The sequence below is a fragment of the Hetaerina americana genome, unplaced genomic scaffold (genome assembly GCF_022747635.1).
Source record: "Hetaerina americana unplaced genomic scaffold, ioHetAmer1.1.p SCAF_1, whole genome shotgun sequence".
Classification (NCBI taxonomy): domain Eukaryota; kingdom Metazoa; phylum Arthropoda; class Insecta; order Odonata; family Calopterygidae; genus Hetaerina; species Hetaerina americana.
This window is the reverse complement of record NW_027286069.1, coordinates 91703204-91723084: the sequence shown is the minus strand read 5'-3', so window position 1 is coordinate 91723084 and position 19881 is coordinate 91703204. Positions and strand designations below refer to the sequence as shown.

At 33.5% G+C, this 19881-nt stretch overlaps 1 protein-coding gene across 2 annotated transcripts in view; it reads left to right on the top strand.

The window, feature by feature from the left end:
- LOC139694831 (serine/threonine-protein phosphatase 1 regulatory subunit 10-like) overlaps nt 1-19881 on the top strand; it is a 68201-nt gene that overhangs the window by 37033 nt on the left and 11287 nt on the right. For both annotated transcript variants that reach the window (XM_071593354.1, XM_071593345.1), the window contains exons 5-6: nt 5396-5583; nt 5717-7150. In XM_071593354.1, the coding sequence (XP_071449455.1) occupies nt 5396-5583; nt 5717-7150 (1622 nt within the window). The remainder of the gene's footprint in view (nt 1-5395; nt 5584-5716; nt 7151-19881) is intronic.

Sequence of the window (19881 nt, the reverse complement as noted above, 5' to 3'; positions counted from 1 at the left end):
CTTCTTAGCCCCCAAGCTATTTAGAATGCAATTTGCACTTTTCAATTTTTTTATTATTTTGTATTTTGATTAATTTCAGAAAGACATCATTGACGGCATGACAAGTATATATAGTGCAACTAACATTTTTAACATCAGATAATCATTTTGGAAATGGTGGCATAGTACATACAGTGCTATTAGTGGTATTAATTTGAACACTTAAACTTGTAATTAGCATTCTTCAGAAGGGAGAGCATAGGCATTAGAATTCAATTCTCTAAAATATACATGTATAAGCAGCACTAAGTAATTACTCTTGGGTTATATCTAAGTTAAGTAAATGCCATGCATATTGTAAGGACCATGAGTGTTATTATTGAAGTAGGTTTTAATTTGCTTTCTCAAATTGTAATCCTATCGACATGATGGTTCTTCTCTCCTAAGAAATTAGATTTGGGCTTATGCTTGTCGTAATCACGGTTAGTATTGCATTTCAGTTTCTCAAGTGCTCTCAAATTGATTTATTTACTGCTCTGGGAGAGATTTGCCCAACAGTGGAAAATCCGGAAGTAAAAAGACAATTTCTTTTGAAGGACTGATCACAGAAATGAAGATATTTGTAGATTTGTTTTGTTCACGTGGTTCATATTTTTTATTTCCCCCCAATGTTCACTTTCTCGTAATTTTTTTATTTTTTCCAAGGTCCACTGAAAAGTGTAAATAAGGGGTTTTACTGTATCTATTTATCACATGAAATAATAACGAAGGGTATCTCCTGCTGATCATAGCAGTTTTGGTAGTGGAAGAGAATTAAAAATTAGAAAGAGGAGGCACCTGGCCTGCTCTCTTCATATAATCTAAGGCCTAAATGGAAAACCAAGAGAAACAAGGGTTGAGAACTGAATTGAAATAGGGAAGCTCATGGAAAGCTTCAATCATTTCCATTGATGTTCATAACTTAAGCAGAGTATTATCTCGTCTCATTTTTACAATATAAATAAATAATATATATATATATATATATATATATATATATATATATATATATATATATATATATATATATATATATATATATATATATATATATATATACATACATACTCAAGTATTCATGTTGCCTGGGATATTAAACATCCTTAAAGGATTCATTACTGTATCTGACACTTTCTCAGTCTTATGCAGTAGAATATAAAGAACTGAGACTTCTGACTACACTGAATGTGTCCAGTTGACAAGTTAATGACAGTAATTTCAGGAAAATCCTAATTTTGATGGGCAAACTTTTTAAAGAGTTCCAGTGAGGTTATTCTATCCAAATGACTACCATAATACACATTCTGTTTATGTAGATATATTCCTTTTCCATGGTCTGTCTTGTTATCATCCTTCAGTTGTATTAGGAAATCAACTGAAAATTTTGGTGTGCTGAAAGGTAGAGCACAGATTAACAAAAAAATTTTGGTTTTATAACTCTTCTTTTATAATTTATAAAGATTTTTAGACCATTCAAGTAGGCATTTCTCTATTAACACTTGCATTAAGTCTTGGGGGCAGGTTGCTGTTCTGAGAAATCAGAGGTGTTCACTTCTGTAAAGGAATGGAATTTTCCCTGTCAACATTGTGGTATTTTTTACAAAACTAATATCTCTGTTCAAACTTCTTAATAATATAAATTTTTAATTTTCCCAGCAATAATGCAAGAGTTTTTGTTGTTCTGATCCACTTTGTTAAAAAAAATGTATCATTGAGTGGTGGTGAGAAATTTTATTAGTGATGACCCAATATAAAAAACCTTATATTACTTCAAATTATGCAAGTGTGAAATGTTACCTAGTTCAGAATATTTTCTGGTATCTTTTTGTATCTCGAATTACTGCAACTGTATTTATGTATTCAATATTTTCCTTTTCTTTGGTTAAGTGATAAGGAACAATTGTTAATATTCCCCTAATGTTGTAATATGCAATAAAATGTACAACCATTAAAAGTACATCCCAATTATACCGTTTAAGAAAATTACACCAAGGGAATATTAATCTGAAATGAGTAATGGTTAGATGTATTTTTTCAATGCAATATTCACCTATGGGAATTGCTCTGAGAAATTTTTAGAAGAATGTTTTCATGAAATCATTCTCTTCAAGTAGGGATTTGTTTTCCTTCAGTCAAAAGCATTTACCCTTATCTATCTCTGTTAATAATTTTGAAATATTCCTTGAATTTTCCTTGAAATATTCATGATCCTTATCACTCCATTAAGGAGTGTTTCCATTCCATTTCTTGTTATATTGAAAAATCAGTTCTATTTTTTTTGCTAACTAGAGTACTTAATATTTACAGAATTATTTCATGAAGTGAAAGAAAATGAGTTAATGAATCTTTAATTCTGGCTAACCATTAAAAATGCTATTTGAATCTGTTGAATTGAATAATTCCATTGACTTTTTATGATGTGCATATTTTTGAAGTGCTGCATACTCAAATTTTAAGATGAATTACTATTAATAGAATTAGTAAGTAATTTTTTAGGCTGTAAACTGTCTTCCAAGGCACTATGTTTACTCCCCTTTGATTCCTAGTTGCTTAAAAAATAATACATAGGGTTTAAATTGGGCATTAAATAGGTCCATATCAATGAACAGTTTTCTATTGTAGAACAAGATTTTTATATAAATATTTTAAAATCTTCAGAAAATCAATCGTGTATTTCCTCCAAGATTCAAAATTTTATTTTCCATTTTTTTGGCAGCACCCATGTGAAACTGCCTTGAAACATGTGAATATATTAAAACTATTTTTTATTAGTTCACTCTATTTAGCCCCTCAAACACTTCATTTATATTCTTTTTCGTATCCCTCTTACATTAGTCAGGTCAAAAAAAGAATTTATATATTTATTAAAGCCTTGGTTGTCCCATTGTAAATTTATTTTTATTACATCTTTTTTGGAAAGGAATATAGCTATAAAATGAAGGGTATGGTAATTGGAATAACCACGATTTAAGAGAAGGTATGGGTTGATGGAAACATTAAAATGAGTGATTATTGGTCCAAATGATTAAGTATATATTTCTTAGAGATTTTGATTGATTTCTAATAATAGCTCTTTGTTAGAATTGATGTAACTTGATTTTGCTTTTTTATGTGCTATAAAATGTTACTTTTGATTATTTGTAGTTTAAGGCAGCATTACATTTATAAGATGGCATTTGTATATGGATCTTATAATTTGCAGCCTCCTGAAAACTGTAATGTAATGCTTGGATATGAAAAAAGAGTTTCATTATCTATAAATTTTCAATTTTGAGTGACTGAAAAATGAAAAAGAGGATCATGTTTCAAAATAAAACTCATGAGTGTTAATAATGCAAAGAATAGCTACATATTATGTACATAAAATGATTACAGCTTTTGCAGTAAATGGTTACTGATTGTGAAGGGTTTAGAATACAAATTTCATCTCCCTCTATTTCATATTTACAAAATTTAGTTTTATGATTAACTTCACTTTTATTCAAACTAAATTGTAATATTTTTCAATTGAATTTTATATTTATATGGCAGTATCCTAGAATGTAACCTAAATACCAGTTGTGTTTCACTATTTGGTTAAATTTGACTTCATTGTAGAACTTAAATTTTCTATAAAAATTTTGAGGATAACACTTGATAAACACTACTACTATTGTCGATTTTCCAGGGCCAAAAATTTGGTGGAATAAGGCAAGTGTAGTTTGGTGACCAATTCCAATCTGTACATCTAATGTATTTATTTAAAAATGACTTGTTTAGACTAAATCTCATTTGTTATGGTTTAAAATGGTTACTTGCCCTCCATGCGTAATCTTAGGGAAAGGTATGTGTGTTTTGCAAAAAATCAGTAAACATATGGTACTCTTGATCCAAGATGATTGTTTTCTGTGTAACTACTTGCATCTGTACACCATATTCAAGTCAAACATTGTGTATGTATTTATTTGAGCATAAAAATTTATGGAGCCAGTGCTCCATGATTTATGATAAATATCATACCAATATACATTAGCATTTTCATAAGGCAGAAGTAATTTCAAAAGGCATATGTAGTTTCCTTATTATTATAAATTAAAATTCAATATACTTTAAACTATTACTCCAAGAATTGTGATATTATCCATTAGCGTTTTAATAGAGAAGTAATATTAATTAATTAATTTAATGCTTTTAATGTATGTAATTGCCTAATCATTGTAAGTTATAATTTCATTATAAAGTAAACTGTAAAAATTGTTTTTTATTTTGTTGTGTACTTGTGTTCTGTACTTTTGTTGTCATTTATGTACCCTAATATGTCTCATGTGCATTGCAATGCAACAATTTCAGAGCGTAAAAATCTTTTGCCATGACCAAAAATTTTTACATGGTAATGCACAGATCGAGGTTGACTTTGTTACAAGCTACTGTCACTACATCTCCTGAAGTTTCTTGGAATATGTTTCATGTAGTTTTAAAAACCTATTTTATTAGATTTTTGTGCGGTCTTAATATGATGATAAATTACATGAATCTTCGAGTTATCACAATTTGCATTTCCTCAACATTTTGTCATAAGAATCAAATTATCACTATTATTATGTTTGGTATATGACTATTCTCTCGTCATCTGGTGGATTAAGGCTTGCAATTGCTGCACTATGTCTATATATTTAGTATTTTATTTTCCTATCCATTTGCTTAGATATTGGAGCATTGGCATTCAATTTATGACACCTTTCAGGAATGAAGCCGAAGAATTTGTGAGGGATTAATATGCAGGATACTCATTTAACTCTTTGAATTTTTTGTTAATCTTTCTAAATATTTTTGTATGTATTGTGTTATTAGTATGATGAGAATTTCCTTATGAAGTGTAAAGATTTCAGTGTTTAATACACTGGAGAAATATTCACTAGGAAAAATTACTAATTTGTAGAATTTGGATAAATTAATGAAACTCGTTACCATTTTTGATTAATGGCTAATGTAATACCTTCCGGTAATCCCTTTATTTTAAAAATTATACGATGGAATGTCATTGGAAAGGCATTATTTACTTCCCTCTGTATTCTATAATTTCCTTGTTGAATATGGTACCTACAATATCACACAATCTGGGTTTGGCTGAGACATATTATGACCTTTAGGTCAGTGTCAAATTAGCCATTGCTTACCCATTAATTGTTCAGTAGTAAATAGTTCCATTTGGTTTTGGGCGTATATGTTGGCCAATGAGGCATTTTGTATTTATAATCAATTGTATTTCTTGTAATCAAAATAGACATTGCATGTATGATAAAATATGTTTGAGGCAGTGATACTTTTATTGCCAAGTCTTGATTTGATAGCATTAACTAAAATTTATTTTTAATATAAAATCAAATAAAATTTTCAGGTTTATGGCAGCTGGAGGTTGGAACCTTACTCATCAGTGGCTTTTAGATGCCATAATGGCAAAAAACCACCCTTTAAACTGTGAGATATTACAACTTTTAGCTCTCTGCCCAGTAAATGTGGAACGTTTAAGATCCAACTCCTGCCCAAAACTTGTGAAAGGTCTTTCAATAGAAAGTTCTGATGAGAGTAAGTATTTTGTGTGTTATTATGAAATAGCATTAATTCTGTACAATTAGTGGCTCATTCATGGTTTTGTATTTTTAAATTTAATCTGCAGGATCATTAAATGTTTTAATCATAAAATTTGGCTTACTTTCAGATGAAAAATTGTTAGCCAACAATCTGGTAATCCAGTGGATGGAAGTTGTAAGAAATGAAGTGGAAGTTGGAAAGGAAACTGTCACTGGGCATGATACTGCTGCAGTAGTTGATGTGCCTGTACCAAATAAAAGTGAAGCAGTTAATACTGTTAGTGTGGATGTTGTGGTTGAGACTAGTGTTGATAGTAGGACAAGTGAAACCAATGCTAATTCAGTAGCAGAGGTGGTAAGTGTAAAATCATTGGAGAAAAAGACTGTAGATTCTGAAGAGATTCCAAACATACCTGTTGTAGATGGTGAGGAAAGAACTGAAGAGGGAGGTGGAACAAGTGAGGATTCTAATTCTCCTTGGGATGCCCCTCTTCCTTTGTACAAAATAATGATTAGAGATGGGAAGCAAGTTCTTGCCAAGGTATACTCTGAGAAAAGACCTACTCCTGAAATTCCATCAAATGAAATTCCTTCCATTGATCATAATGTTAGTGGCGCTGTTATCGTTAAAGTCCCTCCTTCGGAAGAAAATGTAGTGAGCGTTGACCAGACAAATGATACTACAGTCATTGTTACTCCATGCCCTGTTTCCCTTAATACCAATGAAAGTACTATAAAAATTGAAGTGGCCACTGCCAGTGAATCTTTAGAAACTAATGAACTGGAATCAGAGAAAAAGACAAAAGTAAGTTCTAGTGATACATCTTCTGTGAAGACTAGTGATGCTAATAGTAAGGGACTGAAGGAAAGTAAGAAAAAAATAAGGGAAGCGAAACTTGCTGTTAGTGCCCCCAGTGAGAAAAAAACAAGATTACCAGAAAGTGGACCATCGAAAGAGAAACACAAAGAAAAGGATCGTGATCGGGGTAAAACTAAGGAAAAGGTCAAAGAAGAGAAAAAGAAAGATGCCAAAAGCATTCTTCAAGCTGAAAAAGATAAAGAGACCTTAGCTAAAATTATGATAGTATCATCAGCTGTGTCAAAGACTGTAGGAAAAATACCAAAAAAAAAAGTCATTTCAGAAGACAACAATGCCGAAGCCAAGAAAGTTAGTCCTGCTGCCCATGAAGTTCGGCGTGCTCAAAAACCATCCATTTCTATTGAACGGCGGTCTCAGGGAACCCTTGGTGAACCTCGCCCTAAGACAGTAAAAACATTCAATTCCAAATTCCGGTCTACTGGGCTGGAAGAGGAAGTCAAGCCACCACCTCCTAGAAATGCAGCTAAGAAAAACACATCTGAAAAAAATGCCCGCATGCCTATTCCTTCACGACGGCCCTCTCCTCCTCGAGAAATTTTTCCCCCAGAAAAAAAGCCAAGAGCTGGTGCAGGAATTTTAACAGAGGTAGCTCCTACTGTTCCTGCTTATTCAGCTGATGAAATGCCTCGTAAGGGAGACAAGAATAATACGAAGATGAATGCATTAAAGGCCAAAGATAAACGTGAGTATTGGTCTGCTAATGTAAGTTTAAGTAATCTCTGCATTAAGAATATTTTGAGCTTCAGTTTAATTAATTCTTAATTTAATTAAAGATATATCTTGTAATATAATTCATCGCCTTGTACATTTATCAGGGAATTATATCCAAAGGGGATGATGCTTAGATTTATGGTTGCATGATTTATTTTCTTTTCTTTCAATTTTTCTGGAAAAAAATTTTAAAATTCATGTCCTGGGCTTTTTTATTTTCCTTGGATTATAGTCATTTAAGTTATGGCTAAGTTATGTTTTCATTCTTGAATAAATTTTTTTTCCTTCCCTCATAAGCCCCATGTGCAGGCAAATTTCATTTTCCAGGAATTCATTTTATCTTTTAGTTAAGTATTTCTGTTTTAATTTAGGGCAGCTAAAATTTTGAACCTTATTCCTTTTTTTCTTTATTATTTTACGTTTACTTTTTGTCTGTATTTCTTCAGTTGCATATTTTTTCTATCTCCATAAGAAGTAAAAGTAATTACGTTTGAATAATTTGGCTGTGTTATCTTTGGTTATAATTGATGATTCCTATATAATGCAAGCTTCATAGTTCCTGGCCACATATTTTTCTTTGATTGGTTATACTTGTTTTATGTGTACCATTATTTGTAATGACTTTTTGAGGGAGAGTATTTCTTGATCTAAACTGGTTACTGGTAAAATATAATTTGTTTTGGATAAGAAATATGGTTTTTAAAGTTGGTTTTGAAGGATGTTTATTTTAGGAATTGATGAGCCACATTTTGTTAAACTAAATAATCTTAAATCTGCTGAAATGAAAATTGAAGTTAAACAAGATTATAAAAGCTCTATGCAAACTGATATTCTTGTATGTTTTTAAGAGATGGATGCTATTTCAGCGACCCTTTTTGATGAATTAAGATTCAAAAGGTTGATTGGGTATCATCAATTATACAAATTTAGTTCATGCCGTTATATTTAATATTAATCTTTAACTGTTTAAAGTGCACATCACTGTGTTAACATCTCATTTAAAAGTAATTGACTCAAAAGATGTAACTGCCATCCTCTCAAATGAAAAGCAGACGTTGGAAAATGTAGTCAGAAAAGAGCATTATGAGGTAATAATTGGTTCAAGTATACATCATATGAGGAAGAGAGTTGACAAAATTTGGACGTGAAAATTTTTTGTTTTATTTAACCACACATGAATCAAACAATATTGACTAATACATGTGTGTTAAACAAACTTTAAATATTGCTGCATGTCATGCTCATTTTTAAAAGCTTGTTCTTTCTTTGTTTAGGAAACATGTCAGTCATGAATGATAGTTAGTTAATATTTCAGTGTTATGCTGACTTAAATTTTTTATTGAGTTTTTATTTATTTTATACATTAAAAAGAGTTAAAATATTAATAAATGGAAAGATCAAGGAAATTGAAGGGGGATAGGGACTTTATAAAGAGTTGAGCTTTTTTTAAATTTTTCCAGAAATTTAAAATGTCATAGGATAAGGGCTAAATGTCAAAGCACTATCTAATTACCCTAAGCTTGTTGTGATAATTATTATTATTTGGTAATCTGGTACAATTTGTGTCCAACCAAAGCTTATTGTTTTAAGGTAGATTTTGGGGGAACGTAAACCACACTCCATCCATTTACCTTTTCAATCCTCCTTCACATCCACACCCAAAAAACCTATGCGTAATCTTGCTTCAAAGGCTAAGTTTCAGATTTTCATAAAACTATGCACCACAATTTTTCACTAGTCTTTTCTCACCGTCCTTACTAAATGCCCTTGTCATCAGGTTCCTCATTCTTTTAAAAGCTTCTTTGCCTAACACAGTTCTTATATCTTTACCATTATGACCATGTTGGTCCAAAGCACATCCAAGATAGGTAAACTGTTCAACTGGCACCTATTATTTGTCCTTCTATTTTAACGTTTAACTTAGCTTTCCTCTTTCTTGAAAACTTCAATCGTTTTTTGCCTTCATTGATATTCATGCCAAGTGTATCACACTTATTTTCTAATGTGCTCAGCAATGATGGTATCCTTTGGCTGACCAGCTAACCAAACCTTGATCATCAGCAAAACCAACTGATTTTCTGAATGACCCACACACATACATCCAGTTCCTCCCATACCATATTTACCAATTCCTCTCTATATAAGTTGAAAAGCATGGTTGATAATGGACATCCTTGACCTACTCCTCTTTCTGACACTGATGTCCCAGCTCTCCAACCACATTGTGCACCCGATCAGTTTGACTCGTACAGGTACAGCGTTACCATGTTGAATCAGGTTGCAGATAAGTTCCCTATCCCTCCAATCTACCCTTATCTTCTATTATATATTCATTATTGCCAATTGATATTCCTTTCAAGAACTCATATAATTACGTACTTCTCCCTTTCCTGAACTGAAACTGATTATTATCCCCGAGAAGTCATGAGCCCTCCCTGCTTTTATGGCTGATCCTGAATACCATATGTGTTTATGAAGTCAAATTATTTGTTCTCATGTATGACCTCTCTAATATTTGGAATGGGAACTAACACTGGTCTAATGAAATCTTCCAGCCAGATTTCTTTCTCATAACTGCTACAAAGTTACCGATAAAAACCTCTTCTCTCCACGTTTTCCTAAATCTTAAATTAATTTCACAGGAGTCCATCCCCATGGCCTTAATCGATTTCATTTCCATTAATTTCATTTCTATCTTGCAATCACTTATACCTGGTTCTAAGGTATCCCCATCTACATCATGTTCTTTCTATGTTTAAGCTTGATATCCTCATATCTTCACCATGTAAATCCTCTATGCAATCTTTCTTGAATCTTTCGTGGCTCAATTGATAATCTCCTTGACATCATTGATAGGGTGCATGAATATTCTTTTTTTGCTTCCTGATAGATGTTTCACCTTTCTATATCTCTCTATACAGCACATCTATTTTGCCCTTCCTTTATAACCTACATGTCCTTGCACTGTGTTCTCTATGCTTCTTTCGCCCAATTAGTTTTCCCCCTTAGGTCATTATCCCCATGTACTTAATTGTACTTAGCTCTGTATTTGTATTCCTCCATTTCCATCCACCACATACCTTCTTAATCATCTAGTCAATCTAGGGTTTCCTTTTCATATTAACTGTCCCTGTTGTTCCTATGTGCATAATTTTACAATTATATTATATATGAGAAATATTTGGTATTTATTTGAAATATCCATGTTTTTGGTACATGCAACTATATTTGTGTGCCACAGGGACAATAGGCTTATTTCAATTCCTTCTTTACCCTTGATATTTGCGTTCACCCATATATATTCAGGAAGATGAGTAACTCCTGCTGGAAAAAGTACAGATATTGATAAATCAATAGTTCTCTCTTCTTCATATCTAATTACAATTTCATAATTTAAGAAGTAAAGCAAGCAACATGGGAGTGAACGAAGTCATCTCCTTTCTCACTTAATCTCAGCCATGGCAAATTAATCCACCTCCATGCTGGCACCAATACCAAAATTTTCAAACTCCATTTAGAGTTTAATTTCTGTCATACAGCTGTTCTTATTCAGTAATTAATGATAATGAGACTAGCAATTTGGAAAATCAAGGCAAATTGAAAAAGTGGCCATTATAGAGCAGCCTTCATGCATCATTAATTCAATCTAAGCAGTTTAATATTTTTCTCATAACAGATTATTTTTTTTAACATTTCAGTCTGAAATATGGAATGAATATGTACTAACTGAACTTTACTCAAATACAACTGTTATTTAAATACTTCCAATACTAAGGATATCATTACTATAAAAAAGGATAATATTTAATGCTGTTGTGTAAAGTCTAATGTGTGTGCAAACTATTGTCCCCTGGAGATGCTACGATTTTAATAAAATATGGTATGAAGTCATGTTCCAAGTCGTGAAGAAGAATTTTGCAAAGTGTAGGAATAACTCTTTGGTCAGTGAAGATGTAACTGATCCAGGCAAATTGCCTCTCAGCCACCAGTTTAGCATACATTTCACAAATTTTAAATTAAAGAAAAACTAATTTAGGGTTAATTTTTTAAGACAAATAAAAAGCTGTAATAAAATTATGAAATTTGTCCAATTTTAAATAAAAATATTGCATACTAATAGCACCATCAGATATGATGAAATTTCTGTTTTTATGATAAAAGCATTAGAAATGCATTTTTCAACCGGCCATTCTAAATTTTTAAAATTTGGAGGTAACATTATTTTCCCTTCTAAATGTAATTAACTCAAGCAAACGACCAACGGAAGGTTGAATCTTGCTGTGGGTTTTGCCTGCCAAGGTCATTACACTGGCATAGATGAGGCATGTCTGCTATATTTGCACAGTGAGCACTGGGTCAACCCCAAACCCCCCATCCATTATCCAACACACCGGTTTGTATTTTACTCAGGGACTGATATTTACCAACCACTTTTATTAAAAAAGAATTTGTTCATGGGCTCTCAAAGTTGTTATGGTATTTATTTATGATTGCCAACTGTATAGTTCAACAAAGATACAGCCTCATACAGCCTTTATCACACTGGCGATTTTTGGTTACTGGATTTTGTGGTTACCAGACCTTGCAGATAGGTTCAATTATCCATTACGGTTACCTGCTAAATAAAAATAGGGTGTTTTCCCCGATGCCTATCGGTCCCTGATGTCTCGTGGTCATGAGCAACTGGTTAAATGTCTACTTGCGTCATTGTGAGCAGACATAACTATGGCCTGGAAATCGGACATGTCTTCCCAGCTTCATATCTCCCCGAGTACTCATTTATTCCTTGTGTCCATGTGGAACTGCATACACAATTTACTATGATGAATAGCCAAAAATATGATTTAGAATACTTCATAAAGTCATATTTTTGTTTCAGAGATATTAAGTTCTCAGTTTAGCTACATTTTGTCCAATGTAGATATACTAGCATCGAAAAAAAATGTATCATAGAGACAATATTTGATAAGAGCAAGACAGTACATACATAAGAATTATTACATGATATATACACCATTGAAGACCCAAGTTTTCTGCTAAATTTTTTTGACCTTTTTAATTTTAAACGATAGGTTAGGTGTCTGAGACATATTAATATAAATATCTAAATGTACACTCGTAATTAATTTCCTTTAATCTTCCTGTATATTCTATTAAAAACATTACTGGAAGGTTAAAAATTAACGATAAGCAAAGGCTTATGAATAAACCACACACTGTAATGTGAGCACATGTTTTTTAAGCTTAATCTTAACTTAAAGACATATTCAAGCAATCGTCAGAAAAGTAGAACGAAAAACTTGTCATGTATCACATTCGTTGCAATGCATACCCAGATTCCCCACTTGATGATGAGTGCCATATGGCATATTTTCACAAGGGTGCAAATAATTGGCATGATCAAAAATTACTTCATTTTGGCACAAAATAAAGAACATATAATTCCTACCCCTTCACTACTTGCCTGCCAGAGCTACTGTCAGGAGACCACTTGAACACCTAACATACCAGATAAAATCCTAAACAAACAGCCGCTATAGTAATCAATAGTTTAAAATAATCAAGACCTCATTTTTTAATGAAAATATTGCCATGAATCGAATTACTTAACACTTTGAGATGCTAAACTTAGGGCGTGAATTTTCAAGATGATTTTATTAAAACTTTTGGCACGCCATGAGAAGAAAATGAAACAATTACGGTTTTCATGCCATTTTTTTTCATGTACTTACACACTGAAAATGAGAAAAAATATTCTACCAAAAGGGTGTCATTACCTTCACAAAATTGTCTAGCCCATTGGGGTATTGCTCCCGATATTAATATAATCCATAAATTTTGTTCCGGGCTTACTGCGTAATTTTCATTGCAATCTTTCATTGTAAGAGTTTCACTGTTTCACATTCATAGTGAGAAGTGATTAATTCAATGAACTCATCTTGAAATATGTAGCCATAACAGATTCCTTTCGATTCACACTAACGGAATTTAAAGTTGAACAGTGGTTAAACTGTTGGTTGAACAGTGGTCTTATGGGTTGTGAAACTCATTGTATGATTAAGTGACTTGAGCTTAGTCTTTAGGTAGTTCTTCATAAATAAATGGATCAAATTACCCGATTGATCCTCACTCCAGGCTGTTGACCTATAGTTCAAATGCCACCTTGAAAATGAGTGATTTATCAAAATCTCAAAATCTTCTGACCTAAAGTTGTAGAAAAATACAAGTTACTGCAGTAATTGAAGTTGAACTACGAAGATAGCCAAAGGTATAGGATGCCTTATCACTGCACGTATCAGCTATGTACCTCTATAAATAATGAAAATGCTTATCATTGTTTCCCAACTACTAGAAATTATTTTACAGATGTAACAGTGAACTGAAAAAGCAGAAGTAGGTACTACCAGGGTAGGCTGAAAAGTAATGCACTCATGCTTGAAGAGCATGAGCAAAAACGAATAGCAAGATCAGGCAAAAAGTACATTAAAATACAATTCTTAAGTTTCCAAATCATATTCCTATATTTTTTTTCAATATAGTCACCTTTAAGGCTACCACATTGTGTATAAAGTATTTTCATTCTGTCACAGACTTTGACTTCTCTCGAATCTGGGACTTGACAGCTGCCTTCACCTTATCATCTGAGGTGTCTCTTTAGTTAAGGAAAAAATGAAAAATCGCAAGGTGTAAGATAGGGGGAATAAGGAGGGTGTGGAATCAGTTCGAGTTTCAGGTTTTTCAGAGCCTCTCCAGTTGCGTGCAAGATGTGTGGACAAGCATTATCATGTTGCAAGATGATTGGCAACAGGCTGCCTTTAACATGACAAACTCGACGTCGGAGGTGTTTTAGTCTGTATTTACGGAGAAGAATTTAAAATTGCTCTTCGTTCCAGAAAATCGGTCACCTAAACTCAGTGAGCATCCCAAAAACACAGGTTAAAGAAATTTCATCTATAATTATGGCTTTTCCAGGCTCACAACCACGAAATTTTTGTACCCATCGATTTACAATAGACCATCAACAGCATTGTCATCATAAATAGCCTTTAAACGAAGATGAATCTCGGTAGGAGTCACTTTTTTAGCAGTTAAAAATTGGATAACAGAACGCTGTTTAATTCGCGTTGACATAGCACTAGAACACGTCTCCATACTGCCGCTTCTCGAAATGCACCGTGAATGCAACAACCTCAAACCTGCGCATGCATGTTGAGGGGGAATGTTACTTCCTCATACCACCAGGAGTGCTTCTTAAGGCCATTTTGTTTGTGGTCTACAAGCCTGTGTGCATTAGTTTTCAGCCTACCCTCGTACATACTAATAATTCTTTATGTATTTAAATGTGTATATACAATTTTATCTGCCAAATTACTAGTGTGCATTTTGTCCCAAAATGGCACTTTTGACTAAAATTTTTATCAAATTCATCATTTCAGGTGTAGTCCCATTCATCTGTTGCAGAGAAGAATTCTGGGTTTTTAGTTTATAGTGGTTGCTGGTGCAGTAGTTATGTTTTTTTCTATTGGTTTCAAATACTGTTAATTTTTTTCAAATATTTATTTGGTGCTTCCTGATGGAGTTTTTTTTCCAGACCAGGTTACCACAATTTATGAAGTATGAGATTATGAATGAATTTCATTTAAGTATTCTAATATTTATTGCCAAGAAAGTGGCTTCCATTCTTGGACTTATTTGATATGAATCAAAGTGTTTTTAGATTTTTTTCAGGTCAACTTGAGCTGTCTTTCATGTAAGGAGTAATTTAAAGTTCCACAGTTCACTAATTCATTGTGAAATGATTTTAATTTGTATAGGGACTAGATAATTATTAAATTTGAAAATTTTTCTTATGCATCCCCAAATATTAATAGGTGAATGCTAAGAAAATGGTTGAGGAGATTCTTTTAATGCAGTAATTACCACCTGACCAGGCTGTAGTTTATGAACTGATGAACTTGTCATGAGAACAGAGAAGTAACCTTATTCATACTTAAGTACAAAACTAGGTTATTTCATTACTTATACTCAAATAATGCGCAAAATTTAATTTTTCCAGCTTATTTTGTTGGCATTATATAATGCCACATATTTTAGGTAAATTCTCATCATAAATGAAGAAAACTGAATGAATTCCGATAAAGCAAATGGAGACATTGAACAAAATAAAGGGCCATAAATAATTTTAGTATGAATTCATAAGTCTTACAATTTACCTTATTATGAATGAACTTAAATAGAAAAAAATTGGGATAAGATTATTTGCTTGCCTAAGCCTCAATTTTGAGTCTCGAAGAGTCCTGATGACCCACAACAAAATATTTTCATACTACTACCACCACATGCTGAAAACCATTGAGTGAAGAGATTGTCAGGTTTGGAGTTTTGGGCCGTTCTAGAAGGTAAGCTTGGAAGTTGTATGCCTTTGCTTTTTATAATGTCCATTATTTCATTTAAGTCCTAAAACACAAAGTCTTAAGGATGCTACAAAGAACTTAAGTTGCTCCTAATTTTTCATTTGAGATTCCCTAGGCTAATTATCATGTGTGCTAAAGAGCAAAGGCATGCTGCATCATTTGAGTATGACAAATGATTGCTGAGATGATAAAGGTAACAGAACTGTCCACTGCTGACAATTTTATGTATGCTTCTTTGATTAAATAAAGGCTTTCTAAATGAAAATGGCTAGCCTATAATTCGCTGATAAAAAAAACAAGACTGTATACAAATGTTTTATAATTACATAAATAATTTTGTGGTCCCCTTGAGTGAAAGCTACAGCTTCGATAGGAACAACTTTATTTTCGTAATATGTTATTTTTTAAGAATACCAGCATACTTGCTATGCCAACTCATTCATCAGTGTGAGCAAATGTTTGGCATATAGTTAATTATTACAGATTGGATGACTTAAATATATGAAAATTCAGGTGTTTCCCAGTTTTCATCCATTAAATAAATACTTCTTTTCCATGCATTTGGTTAAAAGTCTATGCGAAATAGTTAAATATTTGTTTAATTTTTTTAAATTGTTGCTCACAGTTATGTGCAATCAACTTGAAAATATGAACCGCCGTGAATATTTTGCGGCCTTTTCAGTGTGGTTTATTATGGATAACGTTTAACTTGCGCGCTATTAGCAGTTTTATCGGCTCAAGGCGATGGGAGAGAGGTTTCCATTAAGAAAAATAAAGAGATTTGATGCCGTTGACGAAAATGTAAGAATCCCGTTTTGAACCCGTAAAAATTGAAATTATTAATTACAAAAATTACAGTCTGGCTTAAATGTTCTGTTTTCTGCCAGAAGTAGCGTCCTTTCTCCGCCTTTTTAAAACGCAAGTATCTGAAAAGAATTTGTATATGAGAATATTTTTAATTTTTTTAAATTGACGTGACCTCGGAAGCTGTTCTTTTTAAAAATGACCAAAATTAACTTGTGGATTGGCGGTATTTTTTCTTTTAAATCAAGATCCTACTTTCGAATATCTGATGGGGTTGGGTGAACGAATTCATATGTTGTTGATATTGTTTGCGAATACATGAAAATTTTGTAGAGTCATTGCAAAATTGTCAAAGAGCGCATTAAGAGAAATTATAAAACAATTTCCGGTGTAAATGCCACTGCTCATTGGGCTTTAGCAGTCACTAAGCGCATCGCCGGACATACGTTGTTTTAGCCTGTTTTGCTCGGTTTCACCTGATTCCAGTTATGTACAATTTGAGTTTCATAGGTAGTAGTTATCGATTTTCATCCGATTATAGACTTCTCACCGTCGCATGCCTCTCATTAGTAGTCATCGTTACGGAATACCGTACTCGGCGCAACCAACCTCTTTTATCAAGGGCGTCAACCTTCGTAGTATCCCCCTCCCCGCTGCCAGAGCGCCGCAAACTAGGCATCATTCTCACGAGGCTTCGCTCCCACGTGTTTGACTCTGCACGCCTACTTGTTGGTCGGGCCCCGCTTCTGCTATTTCATTAGCTCTACTTGTAAGGGTAAGACGCAAAGGCTGCGTGGTAAGCCTAGGAATTGGCGTGTGGTGAAAAAGTTTGATTTAATCATATACATAAATTTTTGAAAGAGTCCCTCTTATTTCTTTGTCCTCGTTATATCAGAGGGACTAACTTTGATTTTATTTCGTACTGAGAGTCAAAGGTGATACGAATAAATAAAGAATATTACCATTACGAAACAAAAGTCTGCAGAGCGAAATCAAATATAGGACACAAGAACTGGATAAGAAAACAACTTGAGCGGTTCTCCGTCGCGCAGAAAAACTGCCTTAATATCATTACTGATTATGTTTACCATACGAACGCTTGTTACGGGATTTTTCCGTTGAAACGAGATTATATATTTTAAAAACAAACGTTTAATGTCCAATTTTACTTAGCAGTTTACTTCACGTATAGCCATAATGATCCAGAATGAAGCTTTCCGTGGGCTTCGAACCATAAAACACCACTCAATAATTATCTTACCAAGGCGTCTCGAGAACCGGAGATAGTTCATTTTTATTTCCAATCCCTGAAATAAATACTATGCTATCATTGATATTGAAGTAAAATTGGGACGTATGCCATCGCCGTATCGGAAGGCCGCCACTGAAGTTTTTGTTTAGTCTTCATGTGGAATGGACTTACACAGGTGCATTGTTTTTAGGGGAGCAGGTGTTTACGAAAATATACCAGTTAATCTTAAGATTCGATCTAAAGAATCTTTTCACTCAATATATCTCGAACATCGGCTGCAGGTGCGATAATTTATGAGAAAATAAATTCTGGTAAAGAATAACCGATCAAAAAAATCATGTCAGAGCATAATATTAAATTTAATTCTAGTTATAGTTAGTTACATTTTTCAAACCGAAATGGTAAAAAGTGTTACGTTTTCTTTTAATACGTTAATCTGGTTTTGCTCAGTGAACATTTCCTATGAATTGTGGAGTAATTTCTTCGATGTTGTGTGATCACCCCTGTAAAATTAATTCTTATTTACTCTTTCATAATTGCCCGATGATAACGTCCACGGAACGCATTTGAGTAGTAAGAATTGGTTTGTCGGTCTAGTTTGGAAATGATTGTGATGGGCCTCGCCTTTAACGTTCCTGCTCTACAGAAGCGATGTGTACGGGAATGTCTGTATAAAACTTATTGTGGGGCTACCCTTTGGGTCGTCGGAATGGGAGAAATAAGTATGGTTAGCATTGAGCTGACTACCATGCCGTGTTTGTAATCCCTAGTAATGCTCTTGATTAACCATTTACATAATTCGGGCCCATTTTTCTTCGCGATAGAAAATTCGTTACAGCTCTCGGCAGAATTGCCATTTCTGGAAAGATATATTGAAAATTTATGATCCATTTATCCGCGCTATAAATGCGCAATTTTCTCGTTGCATTAGGTAGGTTGACTTCGATACGAGTTCGCTTGGTGAGGTACATTTTGGCTGGGGGATGAGGCAATTCAATATGATTTACATTGAAACTTGTAGATATGGGTCAAATGGGCACTATCCCATCGGTGGAGCGGCTTAGTTACCGCTGAAATTTGGTCGACTATCTATTATAACGTTAAATCTGGTTGAATTCTCTTCTTGCCATTCGATTTGACAGTTTCTGATCACGGGTGTCCAGTAATAAATTTTCACTCGGTTACGTATGGTTTCATGCGATGACCAATCGGAAGACAAGTTTTTAAAGTTTAGAAAATGAATAGCTTCATGGCCTCATTCGATCTCTTATATTCCATAATCAGGATAGAAATTTTTCACTCCATCGTGACGCGTAATATATTTAAGTGTGAAGTCCTATGGAAGTAATGTAGAATGGTTTTTTACCATATATTTAAGTATTGAATATTTTTTATCCAAATAGGCCGGAAAAACGGTTAATGTTATCTAACCTTGTATTTAATATTTTTACTCCTAGGTAAGCTAATGTTGAATATTGTTGCTAACATGCAACCGTTAGTTTAGGTCATTTAGATCAATTTCGAAAGAGGAAGTTTGTAGTAACTATTTAACTCTTCGTTGGTTTTCGTGAAATTTTTTGTATCACTAATTTTGAATGTTTATACGCAATATTTACTCGGCGAAAGAACAATGCATGTTCATAATGCAATTTCGCTCACGTGATCATTACAGCTCTCCTTGATGTTCTTACGTGATTTTATGATAATCCTCTTGTATCATTTCCTGAGTCGTGATACTCTTACTATTTCCGTTTCTCTCGCCGAGATTCTGGAAGACTTAAATTTTTTCTTAAGTACCGTGGCGGCTCTCTCTTGTCTAGGCGTCTTAGGTACCATGACGTCTGACCTCGCGGTGGCTTCCTTCCTATTTGGATGCCCCGTGAGCTTAATCGTACAGATGTAGTAATTGCTTATGTTCCATTCGCCGTCGATGCTTTGCATATGCATGATAGAAAGTACCGTTGCTAAACTGTCCTAAGTTACTTGGGCTTTTTTTGTAATTCACTGCAGTGTATGGTAACTATTCTTGCCAGAGACAGGATCCAACGAATGCCAGACCAATCGGCACAAGGATTGAAACCTTTATTCTAGCCATTTGTAGAAATCTATCAAAAATAGTGAAGGACGGGAAAAGAAGTCGAGCGTCACGTGACGCAATAATCCTTGGCTTTCTGCCGTGTTCGATATGGAACGCCAAGTTCTAATGCCGAAATTATGTTTGCAAATCCGTGA